Below are 20,041 nucleotides of genomic sequence, written 5' to 3'. Positions count from 1 at the left end.
CCTAGAAAAATAATACCCCAAAGACTACTTGAAATATTATTTTCCAAAATATTTCTGAACGGATTAAATTAAAAATAAAATGTAAGCGAATTAATATTGTATTATTTACAAATGCTGTTAACTAAAAAATCCCAAAAGTATTTAAGTTGCCAAAACAATCCGCCTTTAGCATACAGCAATAATTTCTGCAGCTTTAAAAAATTTATTGTGTTTTGTTAATTTGTTTTTAGCAAAAACAATTAAAAAATACATCCATAACAATTTTAAGAGTAAATAAGAAAAATGTTTGCGGAATATCTTCTTAAAAAGAAGAGTGTGACCAACGTTTGGCTGTAAAACAGCGCTGCCACTTTTAATAAAGTGCGATCTAGAAATATGCAAATACTACAATTACGCGTTTTGGTGTCCCAACCCTTTGGTCACACAGTGTAGAAGTGCGTGTGCAAAAAAAAAGAAAAGTTGGTTACAAAGCCACGAATAAATCGCAAAATTCTTAGTTACAAGCCAAATAAAATTCAAATTAAATAATATTACCATAAAGTAGCTGACACAGTGAACGTTGCGCAATTTCTTCGTGTTGTATGTATGTGCATGTTTATATATTTCGCCGTAATTATGTGTGTGTGTGTGTGTCTTGAGTGTCTACGCGCTTGTTTTGTTTTGGTTAAACCACTTTGTTGTAAACAGCTTGTGTAGTGAAAAAAAATAGCAAGGATGAAAAAAAAATTTGAAATATGAATCAATAGAATTCGAAAAAAATTATTAAATGTGAAGCATATTTATATCCAATTTCTTTCTATTTCCAATCTTTACTCTCTGGACAATAAGTGGCAACTCCAAGCCAACATGTATACAAAAACAAGAAACGACTATGAAAACGAATCGCGCAATAAATAAATGGAAGGAAAACGCGCAAAAAAGAAAAAGCGACCCAAAACGAGAAAGAGAATAAGTATTTTCGTCGCTTTGGTACAAAATTTCTAGTAACGCGCAATTCTTTTCAAGAACAACAATTGTATAAATACTCTATAAACAATTGAAATAACATAGTTTAGCATTCAAAATTGTTTGGTAATTTAATGAGAACGCGCGAGTGAAGAGAGGCGGCAAGAAATCAACTTAATCAACAGAACTTTGCAAGACAGAACCAAAATACATACATTTGTATATAGCATATATATATATAAATATATATATATATACATAGGTAAAGCGTGCCGGGGGCATATTAAATACAGCTCCACTTCTTCATGCTGCTGGTCAACTTTATACAGCTTTAAAAACTGTGGTAAAAACTGGACGTAAAGCCGCTTTAGCTTTGCTACAGTTTTTCATAATATTCGTATCTATCTAATCGCCGATCCCTCACCACAAGTGTTTGCAAATATCATTGTAATTGTTTCCTTGCACCCCCATAAGTATGACATATCTACATACACATATACATACATATGTAATGTACATGTATGTATTCATACTTATGCTAATACATACATACATAGATGAATATTTGCGCGCGCTAGCAAAATTCTTTGAAATAATTATTATTTGCGTATTTGAAATTTGTGTATGATTTATGCGAATGTTTGTATACTTTTTGTTTTTATTTTTACTAATACAAATAATAATAATTCAATCACTTTGTTAATATTTTGCAGAGACGCTTAAATCATCAGGCGGTTATTATGAAAGGTTATGATTTGTTTCAACAACTTCCCTCTCCCCAACATCCATCATAAAAATTAAACTTAAAATAAAAATAAATAAAATATTTATGTACAGATGCATACATACATCATATGTATGTAAAAGTACATTGTTGTCGTTGCCGTTGCCGTTGCAGTTGCCTAAAAGCCAGGTTTTGTCTCCTAACATGAGCCCTAACTTGCTAAATAAAAACAACAACCATTCCCTCCCCCATCTCCATTTCACTATATATATATATAACTAGTATAACTAAAAGTATTTATCTGTTATACATACAGGAAATTACTATAAAATGTCTCGTAACAAAGACAAATATGACAGTACGAACAGAAGACAGCAGATATTTCTATCCGCTGAGGACATTGCTGCCGGCAAGAAGCCCAACTGGAGCGGCCTCGAGATAACTGGTAAATACCTGATAATCAGAGCTTAAAATTTGAATCTCGTATAATGTCAAGAATCTTTTTCAACTCTGCTTGCAGGCTGTGTGAGGAATATAAGCCCCTCGTTGTGGGAGTTCGAACACCTGACCGCTCTCTATCTGAATGACAACCAGCTGTTGAGGCTACCAGCGGATGTGGGAATGTTGGTTAGTTTGCGTACACTCGATTTGTCCAGCAACAAGTTGCGCAGTCTGCCAGCTGAGATCGGGGAGCTCATACAGCTGAGGTGGGTTAACATACGAAAAAGAAGAAGAGTACACAATAAATCTTATTTATGTATCTGCAACACGTTCATCTCATTTGCAGGGAACTGCTGTTGAACAATAACTTTCTGCGCGTACTGCCGTATGAAATTGGCAAGCTCTTTCATTTGGTCATACTTGGTCTGATGGGCAATCCGCTACAAAAGGAGTTTATGAACATTTACAATGAGCCAAACGGGACACCGAAACTGCTCACCTACATGCTGGACAACTTGTCATGTGAGTAATGGATTGTCACTCTATTTCTATACGTGTGTGTGAGTTTGCGTACGCGAGCGCGCGCGCGTGTGTGTGTGTGTGTGAGCTCCTGTTTGTATGCAAGAGTGTGGGCAAAAAGGAAAGCTCAAAACAGGCGCATGAAAAGAGAAAGTTCTCTCTTCTTGTTGTTGTTGTTTTTGTTTTTGTTATTATTATTTTTATTTATTTTCTGTGTTTGATTCGTTTTCGATCTGAATAACGAACAACGTTGGTCAGGATTTCAAACGCGTAACCGGTTTATGGACAACCGATTGGCCAATTAAAGTTCAAACTCATGGTTTTTCATTAATGCCAATATCAAAGCATAATGCAAACATCAATTATAATTTAATTGACTGGCAAGCGCCAAAATTAAACAGACATATTTATGTGCCTTTATTGCTTGTACATTTAAATACAGTGGCTCACAGCTTATTTGACCCACTACATTTATTTAGATGTAATGAATAAAAAAAATAAAATAAAAAAAGTTGCTTAAGTTTATAAATTTATTAACAAATCTGCGTTGAAATTTTATTGATATTTTCTTGTATTTCGCTTTTATTTGTATGTTATATTAAATTAAAATTTGTAGTATGTAAGCTGAGAGCCACTGCACTTACATACATACATTGTACATACAGACTGTTCATTACAACAACAACAACAGCAGTGCACGACCTCGACATGCAAAGCTGCTGGACGTTGGCCCGCAGCAGCTTTAAAGAGAGCGAGCTTAGTGAAGAGTGAACAGATGCGAGAGCGACAAAGAGAGAGAGTGAGAGAGAGTGTGTGATCGCTCTCTTATAACGGCGTTTACTGTTACTGTGTAAGTTGTCTGCAGCCGGCAAAGCTTGTGCTTGTGCGCGAATGAAATTGAATTTGGAGCCATCAGTCAGTCTGCCACAAGCTTGGCTCGCGAGCGGACGCTTTTATTTAGCAGCTGCGAGCTTAAGATAACACGAAACAAGTTTCTCTTCGGCTTCGTGACGCGCCATCTCGTCTCGTTTCGTATCGTGTCGTCGTCTCGTGTGACTGCGACTGCTACTGCGCAAAGTGTTTCGTAATTTCGGCAACAACAGCAGCAACAACAACAACTGCTGAGGCGACCAATAGTTGTGCCAGTTTCTTAAGCTGTGTTCGCTTTTCAGACGCTTTTCATTTCATACGAATTTCGTTGTTGTACATGCATGTGGTGGTGTGTGTGTGTTGTGCCTGTGTGTGTTGTGTTGTGTCTGGCAAGTGGAAATATTTTGAAATAGCCACATGCAACATGCATTAAGTGTTGAAATTGCGAACGCGGCCAAGTGATGTGGCCAGGAGAAAAGACGCTGCTACCACGTGAGATTAGACCAAGGTGTCGCCAGCTTCAGGATTATGAGATCGCATGTGGCCGTTTATCGTGCGCCCGACAACGCAAACGGTTGCCAATTCCCTAGATATGCGCAACATCAACATCAACATCAGCAACAACAATTGCAACCACAACCACAACAATCACATGCTGTTTGGAATAACAATTGCTACAATCTTCAGGCGCAACTGCATCATGGAATCTACCATGCAACAGCTGGAGCAGCGGCGCCACCACAGGCTCAACAGCTGCTTGTCAATCAGCAGCGGATCAACGAGTGCGCTGGAATACCGCTTATATCGAATGCCTGTAGCCACTTGACGCCCGCCCAGCGTCAGCGTCTGCTGCGCAAGTCCACCAAACTATGGCCTTCAAGTGGCGCACACTCCATGTCCCAGCTGGCGGCGCATGCGCAGGGACAGCCGTTGCTGCAGAATAACAACAAGCAACATCAACATGTGCAACATCATCTTCAACAGCAGCAGCAACAACAACAGCAGCAGCAGCAGCACTTGCAACATCCGCAACAGTCCTGGCCAGCACATGCCACAAGTTATCATTCCATGCGTATCAATAACTTTCAATTGACGGATAAATCCCGAGTGCTTCGCTACCAGAATTCAGCGCCGGCGGCACTTAGTTCCGAGGAGCATCAAAAATCACTAAGCAACAGCAACAACATTAACAGTAACAATAACAACAACAATAACAATAACAGTAGCAGTATTGGTCAGGATTCAACACAGCCTGTGGCAGATAGCTGCCTGCCACGCATCATAAAGCCGCGCAAGCGTCGCAAGAAGGATCGCAAGCCGGCCAATGGAGTGCTCCTTAAAATGGATGCGGAACTGCAGCCAAAGTTGCAACAGCAACTGCAACAACAACAGACAACAGCAGTCAATTCCATTGGCTATACACAACTGTTGCCCATGGCTTGCAACAATGGCAACATGCAACACGATCACAGTCATGGCGTTTGCTTCTGTCGTGACTGTGATCCGTTGCGTTCCCTGTGGGATTATCCATTGCGCCGCTCGCACTCGGATGCCTCCTCCAACGGACAGGGCAGGGACGGTCGCAGCAGCTGCTCCACATCCACAACCACATCTACATCCTCCTCATCGACGCACTCGGATAATTCATGCGCCAGCTCGATTTGTTCACAGAATGTAGCCAATAGTTTTGACGAGACGACGGAACATTTTGCACCCATCACCGGTGACAGCAGTCGAGCCGAAATTGTGGGCGTTATTGGCTCTCAGCGCAGTCACGCCCACTGCAGCACCACGAGAGCTGCCACAACGCCAGCGCCATTGTATCTAAGTGACTCGAGCGACTCTGGCTATGGCGACATCCTGAGTGGCATGAATATTGCCAACGATTTGTTTGCCAGCTGTTTTGGTCATGTTGCAAGCAACGCAACAAATACGCATGCAACCAGCGCCGAGACGCTCCTTAATGAAAGCATCAACGAGATTTCACGCAAACTAATCGAAACGTGCGCTGTCAACGAACCAAACGATGTTGCCACCAATGGATTAGGTTGTGGCAGCAACAACAACAACAACAACGGCGGCAGCAGCAGCAACAGCAGCAGCAGCGGGAGGGGAAGCGGCAGCGGCAGCGGTAGCGGGGACAGTGACAGTTGCTCGGCATCCGCCAGCGATAGTGGCTTAGACAGCGCTGGCAGCTATAACTCTGAGGCGCTTGTCTTCAACTTTGAGCATTTAAATCTGACGGATACGAATTTTGTGACGCCCACAGCAATGGATTTTCTAGTTGACTGCAACAACAACAACAACAACAACAGCAGCAGCAACAACAACAACAACAGCAACAACAACAACAAATCTGAGCAACAATTTTATAACAATTGCTTTGACTTGGTTTGGCGCAGCAGCAACAACTGCAACAACAACAGCAACCACAACCACAACAGCTGCAACAACAACGGCAACGACAATCAAGTGACAGCTGGCAAAGGCGGCGATAGCAATGCCACACCCACAACTTTAATGCTGGGCACGGTTGGAAAATTGAAGCCAGCATTTTCCACCATCTCGTGACAACAGAATAAAAGCAGCAACAACAACAACAATAACAACGACGACGACGACGACGATAAACTAATCACATAGACGAAATCCAAACCAAAATGGAGCTGTGCCCCCTTCTTTTTATTTTTGTTTATTTAAAAGAGAGGGGGATGGAAAGTTTTCAACTTTACGACTCGAGTGGAAATTGGAGCTAATTGCTGCAACATATGTGGGCCCGTCTTTGGATTCCCAGTGCGTGGGCGTCTTACCATAAACGTGGGCGTGTTAACGCGTACGTGTGCGTTGCATAACCGAAACCGTTAACCCACTAATAAAGCGAATCAGCTGGCGTAGAGAAATTGAGTGGAACAGCAAAAGAAACAAAACAAAAGACATTGAAATTAATGCCTCATGGGCTCAACAAGAGCAGCAACAACAACAACAACAACAACGATTGGCGATATAACTGAAGTCGACGAGCTCGCTGTGGAAACCTTGCTTATAGATATATATATATACTTATATACATAAAGTATATATACATATATATGTATATACATGCTACAACTTTCACTTTCACTGCGGCAGAGTCTCTTTGTTTTTGCCCAGACAACCGACAACCACAAAGAGGCAACAACAAAAGCAACTACAACAACAACAACGATGATGACGACGACGACCAAAACTCTTATGCAGATTTTAAGGCAAAAGTAATAGAAATCGTGTACAGACAAAGCCCGGCCAAAATGTTTGGCTACAGCTACAGCAAAAGATACAAATATACCGATATATAGATACACAGCTGTAGATACAATTTAATAATATAATCATTCTTGGAAACAATGTTTTGTTATTTGTGCATAAACTGTGTGCGTTTAGGTTTACACCATGGACAAACAAATAATTTATCTAAAATGAGATGAAGAAGAAAACAAAGTTTATCCAATTTCTGCCTCGTGAAATTCATATAAATATTCGCACTTTGGCGGCAAATTTGATTCACTTTCATTGTAATTTGTGTTAATTTAATGTTAATTTTTTGTTTCTGTTTTGACCTCAATTATTTGTCTGTCCGAGCTAATAATTCGTTTATAATTAAGCCACGTTCCTAATTAACACTTGATTTATTATTATAATTATTATTATTAATTTGGGTTTATAGTTTTTCGGTTGGTAATTGGTAAAAATTAGTATTTAAAGCGCTACAAAGTGAACTTATCTAGCATTTAAGTTATAAATTATAATAATATTATTATTATAATTATTAGGATTACTACTTAAACTAAATGTTGTTCAGAACAAAATATATTCCGCAAATACGCAACGATCTCTGGCGAATGCTGCAAACACATTGAATGAATTATTCACATCATAAAATAGCTATATCTATAATAATTCATTCAATCATGAGATCATATTTACAGCAGATACTCATTTTGAATGTTTTCATCATTTGAAACCAAGTTTCATTAGGCTTTATTCAATTGCTACTGGTGGTGTTTTCAAAACATTCGAATGTTCTCGCGAATGTATTCATTGCATTTTAACCTGTTTTATTATCTGATTATATATCTAGCATGTTTTCATTAACTTCATTTGCTAAGCACTTTAATTAAACATAGTATTTATTTATTTATATCTGATTCATTCAGTAGTTATAGTACTCATATACTTTATTTCCTTGAATTAATAAATTCTTGTATTCATTTAAATAATTATAATTCATAATTTATTTTCTTCTGGTGGCGTTTACAAGTCATTTAAAATCTTTCTATTTATTCTTCATGAATTAAATTATATTTTATTCACTTGACTGAATCTGTATTCATTTCATGCATTTGCTCTAATGGATTCGGCTCAGTTTTTGACTGATCTTTGCTGCTGTTGGTGTTAGCTGAAGGTTAAGGTCGCCGCTTATCAATTGAGCCGCGTTTCTAATTTGTAAGCCAATTTCCTCTAATTATGCCAAGCTCTGATCACTGAGCATAAAATCTAAGACAACAACAACAGCAGCAGCCCTAGTTACCTGCTTATTTAGTAGTTGGCGCCGAGTAAAAGTTTTCGCCTTTTTTAATTAAAAGAAACTCACGAGCGGCCACTGAAATTGCATTGCTTGTCTCAAGTTTTCTATGGCGTTGGAAATGTTGCTGCTGCTGTTGTTGTTGTTGCTGCTGCTGCTGCCGGCATGTTAGAAAATGTCACAGTTTTCCACGATCACGTCGAGTTCCGGGCTTGGCAGGCAGACAGTCAGGCAGTTCGCCCGGTACGGAGCCGGCGGCTTTTGTTACCATTCCCCACAAATAGAAATTATTGCTCAGCAACTAATTTATTTAATTAAGATTTTCACTAGCTCTAATTGTAATTGTAATTGTAATTGTTTTGTTTACTCGTATGTGTATTTGTATTGTCTAGTTAAGCAGCGTTTTTGCACAAATAACAAATTGAAGGCGTTCTTTAAGTAGTTTTTTTCTTTACACATATTTTTCTACTCATTCCATTTAGCTTTAAGTACTTCTATTAAGTTTTATTCTTGCTGTTGTTGTGCTCGCACAATACGGCAATTATTATTTATTTTGATTAAGCATGAACGAGAGCTCAATAAATGTATAAATACAAACAAAAACAAAAATCAAAAGTAAAAGATGAAAAATAATAAAACTGATTGTAAACAAAAAGAATCTGGCAAGAAAAACTGATTACTATTTTGATAGCCTCAAAAGGTTTGTTTCCCTCGAATTTGAGTCGTAAAGATTTCTAATGGAGCACGTTCGAGTTGTTGTCTCGACTGTTTTGAAAATAAACAAACAAATTATAAACGAACAAACAGACAGACGAACAAATAAACATACTCTACTCTACTATACTATACAATACTCTTTTCTACTCTGGACCAGACGATCTTTTGACCGAGCCAAGCTGCACTTGAGCATGAACTTTCCAAACATTAGCTGGACCGACTTTTTACAGCCACCCAACTTTGAATTGCTGCGCAAACTTTGTACCAGCTAACCAATTGTTAATTTGGTAGATGCCGCTACCTTTCACCTCGTGTCGCTTCTTCTTTTTTAATTGAATGGGCCACAAGTTGGCTCTCTTGGTATTGTGAATTTCGCAGAGATTTGTCTGTCGGCTTGTTGGCTAATACCAAACCGCTGTAATAACCGTAACTGGCAAATTAATTTCTTTTTGTGGGCCACAAATTGCTGGTCATTTTGCTAATTAATGTCTCTATTTTAGGGTCTCATCTCTTCTATTCATTTTGCACCCAGACAGGCACCGTTGACTTCTGACCGGCGCTTTAAAGAGCCCGCTTAAATTCTAAGTTGGCTCTTTCAACATCTTGGCATCTTTATTTCTTTCACAAGCCAGCTATGAGTTTAAACCAACAGCCGGCAATCGTTCAACCGTTTGGGACGCGCGTTGAGTGGGTCAGTGGATAATTGGGTCATTTGCAACACTGTTTGCGCCATCACGCCGGCTACAGCCGGAGCCGACAGCGACAGCGACAACAACAGCAACAACAACAAAGACAGCGGACAGTGGCTAATGTGTTTGGCAACGTCAATAAGTGCGTTGTCTTTGTCCAAGTCTTGTTCTCGCCGCCGCCGGCCAACGGAGAATTTCATCGTTAACGTCTTGCTACTTTTTCTTAACTTTGCAGCTTAATTGTTTCTTCTTGCCCTTTCGGAGGGCTATGGAGTATTGCTATCAACATTACGATAAAATATAATTCTATTAAAACATTTCCGATCTACTCATCTGCTCTTATAAAAGAAACTTTTTCAATCTCAAGAGATTTACTGGTATTTTAATGCGGCCTTTCACGACTGCTATTAATATTATAATATTGTTATATCAATTTTCAACGACTGGTATTTTAATATTATAATATTGTTATATCAATTTTCAACGACTTTAACACGACAATTTTTATACGGATCAATCGAGTTAATTAAATTGCTTTTCATAAAAAAATTTTTTAATCTATTGTAATATCATTACTAGAAATCTTTTTAAAATATGTAAACTACTTGTTAAGGAATTGATAAGCTTTCTTTTCTCAGAATTTTCTACTAATTAAATACGAGTGTAGTTAACAAGTGCTGTATAAATACATAAATATTCAATGGTGTTGTTAGGGCATTAACACTTTGAATTTTTTCTCTTTTTTTTGTTTAACTTTGCCATTTTTTCCCTTGCGATGCGATTTTTACAGTTTGATTTTCATACAATTGCACACTTTCCATTTGTTGCTTAATTTGATTGACATACAAATTTTTCGTTGAAATTGAAAGTTTTTGCCCAGTTTCACGTTCAGTGGCACAGTCGCAGTTCCACTTCCAGACGGAGTCCCAATCCCAGTTTTAAATCCTAATAAAAACTAACCGAACCGCAAGACTCTTGGCAAACCAAATAAAAAGAGAGAAAAAAGGCCAAATGTCTACGAAAAAGGTTACGCAAAATGTCAAACAGTTAAGAATCTAACGGCAACAAATGTCATTATTACATTTATTTTCCACTTTTAATGTCGTCTGCTCCAACGCTGCTTTGCAGGTTCGTCTTGTTGTTGTTGTTGTTGTCTTTACCTATTCTTCAGTTGCTTTGTAGATTTTCACAGACAATTTCTGTTGCAGCTCTAAGTCTCATCGCCCTCGTCTTGGTCTTCGTCTTCCCCGTCTCCAGATTCTATCGTCTATCGTCGAGCGCTGAGTAACAATACCCATAAAGTGCTACTTGGAAGTAGTCGGTACTTCACTTAGTTATAAGAGCTTGTGTGTCTCCGACTGTCACACTGTCGTTCTGTCTGCCCGTCTGTCTTTGTAGTGTTGTTTGGCTTTAATTTTGTTTTAAATCACAGTGCACAGTGCCAGGTTGTAATGTGGGTCGCATATGAACAAAATATACAGTCGTTCTTCTTTATAACAAACTCGAAAAGAATCGAAACTCATTTTCTGTAGGACAAAATTTCGTGTTTAAAGAGAGTTAAGTATTTACAACGTAGTAATTGCAATTTTATAGAAAGAAGTCGATTCGAAGAATTGTTTCATAAAGAATTTTTAATATGAAGAATATGTAGGATTTTTAATATACAAATAATATAATTTTACTTAAAAGGGTTGAATTTTTGTATTGAATTTCAGTGCAGAAAAGTTCGATTTAATGAAAATAGACTGTATTTTTATTTATATTTATGCAGTGGAATAAAAGTGTGTGGGTTTGTTGGTTGTGAAACCTATAGCCAAAATGCTTAGTTTCATTGAATAATAATAAATTAATGATATTATCTTGAATAACAATTTCATGCCAATTACACTTTAATTTATGTAAATACCTAATATTATTTACAAGATGAGAAAACAATGTTTGGCGTGATATCTGTGATCCAATTTGCAAGCTTTCGACCTATATACTAAATGATGTGGAAAGATAGATAGAAAAGACAGACCAATAGAAACATGATGATGGGGAAGATGCTCAGTTCGGATCTAGAGATGAGGCATTAGCTCAATATATTTATTTTTTTTAGCTAAGAATACATAAAGTACGATTCATCTTTGGCAATCTGCAGATCAATTAAGGTTAAGCCCAACGCTTCAATAAATCAAAATAGATAAATACTCAAAGTAAATAGATAATTATACAAGAAATAAAGGGAGAAATGTAAGTAATCAGCGGCAAGAGCGCTAAGAGATGTGACTATTCATGCAAATTCTCAACAACGATGGTCATTAGCTTTATGGAATGATTCGGATTCATGGCTTGGCTCTAATGTCGTTGGCTCCCTGACGTAAGCTCAGCATGCAAGTTATGAAAGCGGCAGCAACTTTTTAGGGCCACGCTTAAACGGTGAGGGGAATCTTGGCTCTGTTTTGTTCCCTTTTGCAGATGGTGTTAAAATATGTATTTTTAACTTGGACACAAACTCTTTTTCAGTGCTTCATTTGAAGCTGTTGTTGTTGTTGTTGCTGCTGCTGTTCACAAAATGAGCACAACATGAATTAATTTTTAACGTTTTTCTACTTCTTTTATATTTGATGTTGGCTTCAACAAATTTTGTTGCTTTATGTAGGTTTATTGCCAGACACTTTGTTGTTGTTGTTGTTGCTGCCGATGACAGCAGTACTTGTTGTTGTTGTTGTTTGCTGTTATAACTGTTACCTAATCGTTTAATTGGCTTAAGCCAGTTTCAGCTTTTATTTAATTTAATTTTGATGACAATTTATGCTTTGTCATCAATTCCAAGTACTTTTTGTTGCTGATGATTTAGTAGAGCACATGGCACGGAACCGGTATTTATAACTGCAACAACATACAATATTAGTGCCAAAATATAACAGCAGTAACAACAATGACGATAACAATAATAATAAGTAATAAAACAGCTGTTAACTGAGTCATTAATTGGGAACGGGCGTGATCAGAGCACAGTCTCTCCTTCTTTCCTTCTTTCTTTTTTTTCCTTGCTTCTTAACTGTTTCATTTTTATTATTATTTCTTTTCGGTTACGAAATGCGTCTACAATTTGTTTTTTAATTTTTTGCTCAGTCATCGCTTTTTTTTTATTGTAAGTTTTCGACTCGTTTCCGTTTCGCATAATTGGCCCACATTTCTTATGAATATGCAACGAAATCGGAAATGTTTTACTTTTTTGTATTTCATGATTATTTTTAGTGGCAGTAGTATTACTTTGTGTTTTGCTGCTTGCCTTTTGTGAGGTGCGGAAGTGGCGCATAGCCCGTTTTCGTTTTCATTTTCAGTTTTCTGCTGTTTGTTTTTGTTTTTTTATTAATTTTTATTTTCTGCTCTTTTTATACCCGTATGCTTTGGGCTTATCAAGGTTGTTGTTGCGTAAAGGGAAGTGCAAATGATTAGAAAGTTAACTGGGTATGAGATTGAGCTGGGGTAATGTACTTACAGTTTTACATGAGCTGCATACGAGGGCAAGTTTATAAGTTGCTGTTATGAGCTTCTGACTTGAGTCGATGATTCCGATGACACTTGAGTAAGTTTAAGGGTTGCCCTCGCATCAAGTGTGCGCTTGTTGCAAGTCCGAGACTGTGGCAGGCTATTTCGCTGTGCTGTGTCAATGTCAGGTCCCAGTCCAAGTCGCAATCTCGGCTTGCTTTCCAAATGGGGGAGAAAGTACGCGCAAAAGAGCTGAAAGTGGATCAGCAACAGAAGAAGAAGCATAAAAAAAAATAAATAATAAACGTAACCAAACCGCGTGGCAGCATCGCGTGAGCTCCCAGACGCAGATGCAGCCACCGCAACAGCAACATTGATGACTCCTACAAAGCCACCACCAGATGCTGTCGAAAGAAAGCCCACGCCAATGCTGATTTGCACCACTGTGCACTGTGCCGCACTGCATCCTCAATGCACCGCCACCTTCGTGTCTGCATAATCATGGAGCGCACTCTGGCGCACATTTCAATTGATTTTCCATGTGACGCAGCACAATTTGCAGTCAGTTGTCCGCTTATTGTTAGACTTTGAATATGGCGCTCACGATCGTTGATCGTCACTCTGAGCAGATCTTCGAGAGAGTCGGCCAAGTCAGTAAGTCAACGGCCAGTTGTCATACGAGGTGTGCTCATTGAATAAATCTCCAATTAACTAATATGCCACAGTGATTTGTGAATGATCATCATTTACCCGCAACATATCTTAAACTATATAATTAAAGTAAATCAACGACTAAAAAAAAGCGGTTAAAACGCTTGCAATTTTATAATTTCACTTTGATATTGAAACGTAGAAATTAACGCAACAAATAAAAAATAATAAAACTAGATCAGTATCAGTTGTTAAAAAATTAATTTACATATTAATTTTGTCCAGCAAAGATGAATAAAACATACAAAATAAAATATAAATATATCAATTGAAACCGAAAATATCAAAATTACTTTGCTACTAAATCAAGATCAATAACATTTTGAATAAAAAATTAGTGCTTAGTAGATTAAAGAATAAATACAAGCAGATATTTATTTGATCCAAAAAATGTAATTTGATATTAGTTTAAGTTAGGACAAGATAAACTTAAATCAATTGCATCTGAAAATATAAAGATTATATGTATTTTTATGGATTTAATTTAAAAGATATATTGGTTTTAATAGAATTATAGATCAATGTCTATAAAGTAGATCAATAATTAAATAAATGCATCAACAAATATGTGTTCTTGAGAAAATTAGTCAGTTTAGTCTGCAATGTAGTAGTAGTAGTGGTTCTAGAGGTGGTATAATTAAAATAATCAAATTTAAGATGGATCTATAATATTGTAATTGATTTGATGAACGACCCTCGCACTCTTTAGTCTTAGTTAAAGCTCTGCAGCCACTTAACACTCGACAGTGCAGCCTCCTCGATGTAGTTGCAGTTGTTTTTATATTTGTGCATGAAAAATGCTGTTGAACTGGTTTGCAATGTGTGTGCTTGTGAGTGTGCTTGTATGTGTTTGTGTGTGGAGTGGATGGCTTGGAGTGCACCTTAAATTCAGTTTCATTATTATGATTTCAATGCAAGATTGTTTTAGTTGTAGCATCGACAACGGCAACGACTTGGACATCGACATCGACATGTTGTTGTTGCCGAGTGCAGCGACAACATGGCAAAGACGATGATCAACTGGTGCGGCCAACGCCATTGAACATTGGCAGTCATTTGCAGTGCTGTTGCTGCCACAAAAAGTGGTGCAAATGAAACGGGTTATCTAATTGCAGCTCAAAGTGTGGCAAGTGGCAAGTTGACTTTTGTTTTCTATGCAGAGCAAGCCTTCTCCTCATTGGCCACTTTGTCGTGGTCGTCGTCGTCGTCGTCGTCGTCATCGCCATCGCCATCGCCATCGCCATCGTCATCGCATGTTGTGCATACGAAATGTTGTCTAAGACAACAACTTTAACAACAACAAAAACAATGCTCTTCAACCAATTTGTGGCCAAGGGGGCATCAAGCAAACTCTCTGTGAGTTGGTGTTGTTAATCGCACCAAATTTCAATTTGAATTTCACTTTCTTTTTCGATACGCTCACTTGGGTTTTTGCCTTTCGAACTTTAGTTGTTTTTTTTTTTCACTTTTGTTTGTTGTTGTTTCTTTCTCTCCCCCTGTCTTATTTTCTTTTGTTTCGGCATGCAGCAACAGGCAGCGACCATGAAAAATTTTATAGAAAGGCCCTTACCACAAAATCTGATATCTATAAAATATAAAACCGTATGCAGAGAAGAGAGTTTAAAATTTAGAAAGATTTAATATAATTATTATTTTAAATAGTTTTACACTCTCTAAATTTTAAATGTTATATCACAGTCTATGTATAAAATTTAAGCATCCAATTTAGAAATTTTTCAAGATCTGTGAATTTGCAAGACTTTTAAACAATTTTGTTGTATTTATTGGAAATCTATACTAGAGGAACTTTTTTAAATATATGTGCAGAATATGTGCAGTGGATGAAAAATTACATAAAATAAAAAAATATTGTTTTATTTTCTGAGCAACACTTGTAATTTAATATTTCTTTCATTCAGTTGATAATTTATTTGACAACTGATATCTTTTATTAAAAAAAACTTCAACAAGAATAAAGGTTAAAATAGAGACAGTTTCTTATATTTTTGACTGTATCGTTAAAGAGCTTCCTAATTTTCTATATGACAAGTTTAATGTACTTTGCAAATAAGTTTCTCTGCTGTGTAGTTTACCACTTACAACCAAATTGTTGCCACTTCGCATCGTTGGCTTAGCTAATTTTTTTCCCCAAAACTTTTGTAGTATTAATTTTTAATATTTTTTTGTTATAATAATTACTCATAAAATGTGCGGATGTGTGGGTGCAAGTAAAAGTTTTGGGCCCCTTGAATAACAATCGATAGTTGGCATTGAGTTTGTTGCCTAAGTCATTTGACAAATCGTAATAATTTTGTTGTCATTTTGTTGTTTTTAGCCTTGTTTGAATTAACATTTACACTTTACGCTTTGAAATCAAAAAAAAACTTAGTTCACATTTGTTTTTAGTTATTTATTAAATAATTTGTTGCACCCCGTAAGGCAATAAAAAACGAAAAAGTTGTACAATTAAAATGCAATGAAACTTTGGTTAATGTGCTCATTAAAGGCATAAAACAAACAATAACAACAACAACAACAATACGAGCTGAGCTAAAACAAATCACAGTCGCCCATCAGCACTAACAACAACAAAATTATGAAAAATCACAAAATTTATTAAAAAATAGTGAAAGTTTTTCATAGTTGTACGTCCGACGTTTGCACAAAATTAACAGAAAAGCGAGACACGAAAAACGAAAAACAATCGTTGTGTCTTCCCCAAACAAAAACAAAGCAAAACAAAACAAGACACAGGCAAGGGGACACAGAGCACATACAGCAAGAGAGTGAGAGAGAGAGAAAGGGAGAAGCAGATACAAAAACAACAACGATAACAATTGTGTATGTTCATGAGAGTTAAGTGAGCTCGCGATCAGCTGCTGTGGAGACAACAACAATAACAACAACAACAATACAACGACGACATCCTCGAGGGAACATGTTATAAGCAGCGGCCGCTGCAGCAAACAGCAAGAGCAACAACAACAACGGCTAATCATAGTATTGCCGGCGGACGGGTGGCACGCGTTGTCGTCGCCCACCCGCACCCCCATCCCCATCCCCATTCGCACCCCCGCTTCAGCGCCAAAAGACAGGCGACTGAGCACTCTCAGGTGCAGATCGTCAAAAGTTGGAGAAACCCAGGTAGATAAGCTCTTGCACCATCCACTCCAGTGTATGCGAAAAAAAATTAAGTAAAACTAAACAACAACAACAACAAAAACATAGCGGTGACACCTGCCTTTTGCTGGCAATCCAAAAGCGGAAGCTATTCGATTGCTTTTGCATGTCACTTTCACCGTTTGCGAACACGATGAGACCGCAGTGTGCCAGTGGGGTGTGTGTGTGTGTGTGCGTGTGCGTGTGTGGCGGGTGTTAATTTTATTAGTTCCCTTTTATTGCGTATTCCCATACTAATTGTTGCTCTCTTTTTGTTGATCTCTTTTTCAGTTACCGTCAATCCACCGCCTCAAAGGCCATGGCTTCCACTTGCCAAGCCCAACAAAACCCGACCAGCATGTAAGTAGCAGCATTAATCCTAAAATCAAAATCGAATATGCCTATGCCCTGGTTAGCGTCTATCTAATTGGCGGCGAGTTTGCATGAAGATGTTTACGAATAACCAGGGATTGATTGGTACTACTCGATTCAAACCCTCTCCGAAACAGAACTTTTTTTTTTAAGCCGAAACCCGAAATCCAAATTAATTCAATCCGAAATAACCGATTTATAATTGATTCATATACAACGCTTTTTTTAAGTTCAATTATATTGATAAAGTGTAATTATTGTTTTTCCAACTGATTTCGATCTTAAATTTTAATATCGATTTTATTAAAAATATGGTTTTTTTTTTTATCAAAGAACTTTGGTTTATATAGTATACAAACCCTTTTTTTTTTAAACATTTTTACAACTTATATTTTTTTTTGTGTACCAAAATCATACCCGTATTTCGAAACCGAAACATATAAAATACCGGTTACCATTACGGAACATAAATACGGTTTAATACGACTTGAATTAAAATGTTATATTGATTGATTTCACAGGCATTTTCACGGTCATGTGTTATAATGTACTCTGCGACAAGTATGCCACTCGGCAGATGTATGGATACTGTCCGGGATGGGCACTGGGCTGGGATTATCGAAAGAAGTCAATTATCGACGAGATACGGCACTATGCGGCGGATATTATCAGCCTGCAGGAGATCGAGACGGAACAGTTTTATCACTTTTTCCTTCCCGAACTAAAGAATGATGGCTACGAGGGCATCTTCTCACCTAAATCTCGTGCCAAGACAATGTCCGAGCTGGAACGCAAGTATGTCGACGGCTGTGCGATATTCTTTCGGACATCAAAGTGAGTATTATATAGATCTTCCACTGATAAGTATATTTAATGACATTTGATTCACTTGTTTTTTGCAGATTCACGCTGATTAAGGAGCATCTAATTGAATTCAATCAGCTGGCAATGGCAAATGCAGAGGGCTCGGACAACATGCTAAATCGTGTGATGCCCAAGGATAACATCGGGCTGGCCGCTCTGCTAAAGGTGAAGGAGACTGCCTGGGAGCCAATGTCGGAGGTGACACAGATCTCACAACCGCTGCTTGTGTGCACCGCTCACATACATTGGGATCCCGAATTCTGTGATGTCAAACTCATACAGACAATGATGCTGAGCAATGAACTGAAGACGATCATTGATGAGGCAAGTCACAGTTTTCGCCCAGGACACAAGAATGATTCGAACAGTGTGCAGCTGTTGCTTTGCGGCGATTTCAATTCGTTGCCGGACTCGGGCGTGGTGGAGTTTCTGGGCAAGGGACGAGTTGCAATGGACCATTTGGACTTCAAGGATATGGGCTACAAGATGTGCTTGCAGAGATTGCTGTCCAATGATACAAACGAGTTCACGCATTCCTTTAAGCTGGCATCCGCCTATAGTGAGGACATAATGCCACACACCAACTATACGTTCGATTTTAAGGGCATCATCGACTATATATTCTATACAAAGACAGGCATGGTGCCGCTTGGTCTTCTTGGACCCGTTTCAAATGATTGGCTGCGTGAGAACAAAGTGGTTGGCTGCCCACATCCGCACATACCCTCCGATCATTTTCCATTGCTGGTGGAACTGGAGCTGATGCACACGGCCAGCCAGCAGGCGCCACCCAATGGGCTGATCAATCGACGGTAGCAATAGACAAGACGCGGAAGGCCGGCGACAATGTTGACGACAACAACGACCTCTCGGACAGCCACTGGCGGTGGATCATTGCACCTCAACTATAGGGGATGCAGCAGCAGCAGAAACAGCACCAGCAACAGCAACAGCAACATCAGCAGTAGTGGCAACAATAATACCAATCAAAACAGCAACAGCAACAACAACAGCAGCAATAGCCTCCGCCTAGCCTCCCATGCATCATTACGCAAACCACAAAAGCCCCCATCGAATGATTGAGCCCAATTTAACATCCTCTCCCAAAATAGTTGAGTTTTAAGTTTAGTTCTGATTATGGCAAACGATTGCAATCCTTTATAAGTTCTAAGATGACGAAGTTGTAGATGAACCGCTTCTTTGTGCAATTGCGGACCCCTTTTTACGGATAACATGCTGTGATCTTGACCCTTCAAGTCACTATCAAATCAAATATGTTGGTCAAAAGCAAGACACACAATTGCAGCGGAGAATCTTACACACAATTTAATTGCTGCTCTTGCACGCCGCGTTTCTCGTTTTATTTTATCATTTTTTAATTTCAGTTTTAGCATCGAATAAACTATATAAATACACATAATCAATTTAGGTTTTTGTATACCACACAACATTACAGATACATACGTGTAGAATATTTCATAAGTTGACTCCAATCACAACACACAACAACAAACAAAAAACAAAGCTATTTTTAAGTGAAAAAATGCAAGATATGAAAAACAATTGTGTAAAATTTAAGCAAAAACCAACAACCAGAAGTACCGTTTCAAAAATACAATTGATTGATGATTTTCAAAATTGCCTTAATTCGCAATACAAAAATTGGGCCACATACATACATATAAATTAACATACATAAATAAAACAAAGTACATATATAGATCGTAATACAAACATAGTTGTTGATGAGCTGCATTCTGATGCATGTTGTACATTCAAACATAAATACTATAAATTAAAAAAAAAATTCTATATAAATTTATATAGATATATATCGATGGATCTGGTGCCACTCGGATGTTAATACAGTTACAAAAGTCTGCAATTTTGAACTAAAAATTACAATAAGAATCTAATATTCTATATATATATAAATATATAGAAGACAGGACATTGTATAAGAATATATAATAACAGAGAGAAAGAGAG

At 37.8% G+C, this 20,041-nt stretch overlaps 2 protein-coding genes across 3 annotated transcripts; both read left to right on the top strand.

Annotated features, from left to right (window-relative positions):
* Positions 1-403: 403 nt before the first annotated feature.
* On the top strand, positions 404-19,575 carry LOC117792787 (CCR4-NOT transcription complex subunit 6-like). Of its 2 annotated transcripts, XM_034633057.1 has the most exons (8): positions 404-583; positions 1,659-1,692; positions 1,986-2,114; positions 2,190-2,376; positions 2,457-2,632; positions 17,108-17,176; positions 17,710-18,022; positions 18,091-19,575. In XM_034633057.1, the coding sequence occupies exons 2-8, from the start codon at positions 1,686-1,688 to the stop codon at positions 18,866-18,868; spliced, it is 1,659 nt and encodes a 552-aa protein (XP_034488948.1). In that variant the 5' UTR covers positions 404-583; positions 1,659-1,685; the 3' UTR covers positions 18,869-19,575. The 2 variants fall into 2 exon arrangements, with proteins under 2 accessions (XP_034488948.1, XP_034488949.1); XM_034633058.1 differs by lacking the exons at positions 404-583; positions 1,659-1,692; positions 1,986-2,114; positions 2,190-2,376; positions 2,457-2,632 and adding an exon at positions 16,695-16,801.
* Positions 3,751-6,841, top strand: LOC117792784 (transcription factor mef2A). Its single transcript, XM_034633053.1, has one exon. The coding sequence runs from the start codon at positions 4,028-4,030 to the stop codon at positions 6,068-6,070; it is 2,043 nt and encodes a 680-aa protein (XP_034488944.1). The 5' UTR covers positions 3,751-4,027; the 3' UTR covers positions 6,071-6,841.
* Positions 19,576-20,041: the final 466 nt, after the last annotated feature.

This window comes from Drosophila innubila, assembly GCF_004354385.1.
Source record: "Drosophila innubila isolate TH190305 chromosome 3R unlocalized genomic scaffold, UK_Dinn_1.0 2_E_3R, whole genome shotgun sequence".
Lineage (NCBI taxonomy): Eukaryota > Metazoa > Arthropoda > Insecta > Diptera > Drosophilidae > Drosophila > Drosophila innubila.
This window is presented reverse-complemented; position numbering and strand designations above follow the sequence as displayed.